This window comes from Galleria mellonella, unplaced genomic scaffold, assembly GCF_026898425.1.
Source record: "Galleria mellonella isolate WM207_F2 unplaced genomic scaffold, CSIRO_AGI_GalMel_v1 utg284, whole genome shotgun sequence".
NCBI lineage: Eukaryota > Metazoa > Arthropoda > Insecta > Lepidoptera > Pyralidae > Galleria > Galleria mellonella.
In genome coordinates this window covers 504,089-507,338 of record NW_026442065.1, presented here as the reverse complement: position 1 = coordinate 507,338, position 3,250 = coordinate 504,089, and the positions used below count along the sequence as shown (strand labels likewise).

The window sequence follows — 3,250 nt, the reverse complement described above, 5'->3', positions numbered from 1 at the left end:
ATAATATATATTTTTTTTTTTATATAATAACTTTATTGGATAACCATGGCTGTATCAAACTCAATACTGGAAATTACAGTAAAAGTAAGAATTCATTTGTACATTTGGATCAGCTTAAGCATCTGTGTCTGAACTAGGTTATAAAACATGTATCTCAGACAACAGCGCTTTACTTTCATGAAATACTAGAAAATTAGCTCAGTGTCATTTTTAGTGCTACATACATCAACATTCCATGTTGATTTTATGTAAAGTTAATTCATTTAAATATTTTTTTCTAAAGAGCTTGCCATATTAAAAAGGATCAACTTTTTATCATTTTTAACCCTATGTTTCTTTAAAAAACAATATTTCCGTAGTTGCGGGGCTTTACTAAAACAACTACTAATTATTCGACTGAGCAAATCATTCGGATTATTCGAATAATTTTCAAATCGGTCGACTACTAATTTTACTAATATCAGCCGATTACTTATGTCCGAATACTAATTTTAATCCGTAGTCGTTAATATACGAGTCGACACGAACATAGTCGAATCAAACCGATCGTTGGAATGTTTTAAGGAATAAGAATGTTGCCAATTTAAATTTAGTAAAAATTAGCAATTTTCGATAAAAGTAAATAAAGTTTGTATAGGAAATTGCGAAAGTATTACAACACGTGTCACTAAATTGATATTTTAATACTGGGTGAATCTGTTTTTTTCCGTCGTCGTTTTAATTAATGGACTGCATATAGAAAAAGAACTTTAGTGTAATTAGTTATTAATTAGTAGTCATTCGAATATTGAAATTAGTATATTACTAATTTAGTAGTTGAATTGTAAAATTAGTCATTACTAATTATTCGAATAACAAAATGATTCGGATTCGCGCATCGCTACTCTATAAAACATTTAAAAGATGGTAATGTCATGTCGTTCACGCTGTATAATTGTCTTTCTACTAGTTGCTTGCTGGCTGGCGTCCGACATAAGCCAAGTGTTTGCATTTACTCGACTTACTTTTTAGCGAATAAAGTTTTTAAAATACAAAAGTAGCACAATACTCCACAGGTACAGCATCCAATGTTGCCTTTGGAGTTTGCTTTCATAGCATAAATTAGAATATAATTATTGCGGTTGCCGCTCCGACAGGGGGCGCTCGAGTGCCGGCTAAATAAATACCATTTATTTGTTATTTTAAGAACAAAACAACATCAATAGTATTTATTTAGAACATATCAAATAAATTTAAAGTACGTCATGCTATAAATAATACAAAATTTTGTATAAAAAAAGACGTCAAACTTGAAGTGAATATCTTTAATGTTTTTTTTTATACTACTATGGTGGCAAACAAGCATATGAACCGTTTGATGATAAACGGGGTTACCATAGCCTATGGACGTCTGAAACACTAGGGTTGTCATGTGCACGTTGCCGATCCTTCATCGTTATCATATCAGTCTTTAACTATCCACTGTTAAACATAAGACTCCCCCTTGGGGGGGGTTTTGCTAGTAGTTGCTACGCTTGGCAGGCGGATTGGTAATCAGGCTTTAAAGATGTTTTATGAGGAACGCTGCTGCTCATCCCTCGCCCTACCTTAGTCGCCTCTTACGACAACCACGGGAAAGGAAGGGGTGGCCTATTCTATGCCAAGACCACACAGGGATGCCGACCCTTATGAAACCTTAATACGTCTTTTTTTAAAGAACCCCATGCTATAGTCTCTAGGGAAAGCCTCGGCAGGGAGATCATTCTACAACCTAAGTATTCACGGGAAGAAACTCCTCTGACTCTGCACTGTGCGTGACCATTCGTGGTTCTAAAGTGTGAAGATAGATTCGCTGTCGATGGTGAGCGGTGCGATGGTGAAAGGTATTGTTGTTATTATAAACTAAGAGTATCACAAAAAAAAAATGCTAGCATAAACCAGGGAAGCTGAATAAAATAGCTAACTGGTAGAATAAATTACATTTATTGTATACACAGTATCGTCCAAAAATCACGCCATTACCAAATATTGCCAATTAAAATAATTATCACAATTTAGAATCACATTCATTATGCAAAGAAGTCGAATCATTTTAAAAGCTGGTCTTCCCAAAAATAAAATTTCCTGGTGCGTTCACATCTTCAGAAGTGAAATACTCTTTCCAGAGCTCCTGGAATTCAGCCCAGGACACATTAGATTTCCCTCGAGACATCTTCTGGAAGGCGGTGACTGCTTCGTTTTTGTTGAGTCCAAAAGAAGCGTACACCGAGGAAAATTCTTCGCTGTCGATTGACCCGTCGTTGCTAGCGTCTTCCAGCTGAAATATGAACTTGGAATATATTCTCAGCCACTCAGGGGCCGCTGTTGGATTCTTGGCATACTCGTCGCATATGGAGACCCATTCGTCAAAGGACACTTCCCCGTCCTTATTCGAATCAGCCCTGCTTTGCAATCCGTCCCATATTTTCAACAGTGTGTCCCTAACTTCATTGTATTTGGCGTCACCAGCATTCCATCCTCTTAGCTTCGTTATATTCGCAATAGCCAATTCGAAATCCTTTTTGTCGATGTTCCCGCTTTTGTTGGTGTCGAAGAACACAGTGAACACGTGTTGGAACTTCTTCCTTCTGAATTCGGAGACCATTTTGTATATCTCTGGTTGACGTTCACAGACTGATATGCGAGGTGGACGGGTATGTACCTTTTTATAGTGAGTACGTTTATAAGGTGAGACAACGTATGAAGTGATGAACGTTTGACGTAATCTCTCTGCAATGCCGGTTTGTGTTCTTAGTGAAATCGTAGATAAGTCTCGTGGAGAGGAACGTGGGGTATTTGGAGATGTGTAAGGAAAAATTTAGATACTTGAATTTGATGGTCATCATCAATGGTATAGCGATTTAACACACCGCCTCAGTTTCTGATGGTCGAGGATTCTAATCCCACTCAATACAAACATTTATTTTCATGATTATGCTTGTTTGTTAATTGAAACAAGCGTACACTAACTAAATATAAAGAATTTATACGTATTTAAAATAAACTATAGCCCATGTTACGCACTCATATTGTAGCTGATGAAAAATGCAAGGATTTTTAAAGTGAATTGAATAGTTTATCCGTTAAAAAAAAAAAACAATAAAATTTTTCTTTTATTTGATTGTTTGTTTGTAATATTCTTATAAACAGACGTATCAATTTAGATTATCGCTTTTAATTAACGTAATTCATTAACAGAGATTTAAAGAGAAACTGTTAAATTTCTTGCGAG

General features: G+C 35.6%; 1 protein-coding gene across 1 annotated transcript; it reads right to left on the bottom strand.

Moving 5' to 3' along the window:
- Positions 1 to 1,943: 1,943 nt before the first annotated feature.
- On the bottom strand, positions 1,944 to 2,718 carry LOC113510340 (calexcitin-2-like). Its single transcript, XM_026893791.3, has one exon. It carries the CDS (start codon positions 2,621 to 2,623, stop codon positions 2,072 to 2,074), a length of 552 nt encoding a protein of 183 aa, XP_026749592.2. The 5' UTR covers positions 2,624 to 2,718; the 3' UTR covers positions 1,944 to 2,071.
- Between the last annotated feature and the right edge of the window lie 532 nt (positions 2,719 to 3,250).

What these genes read in the sequence shown, in the direction of transcription:
- LOC113510340 (XM_026893791.3), bottom strand. Translation starts at nt 2,623, where the DNA reads ATGGTCTCCGAATTCAGAAGGAAGAAGTTCCAACACGTGTTCACTGTG.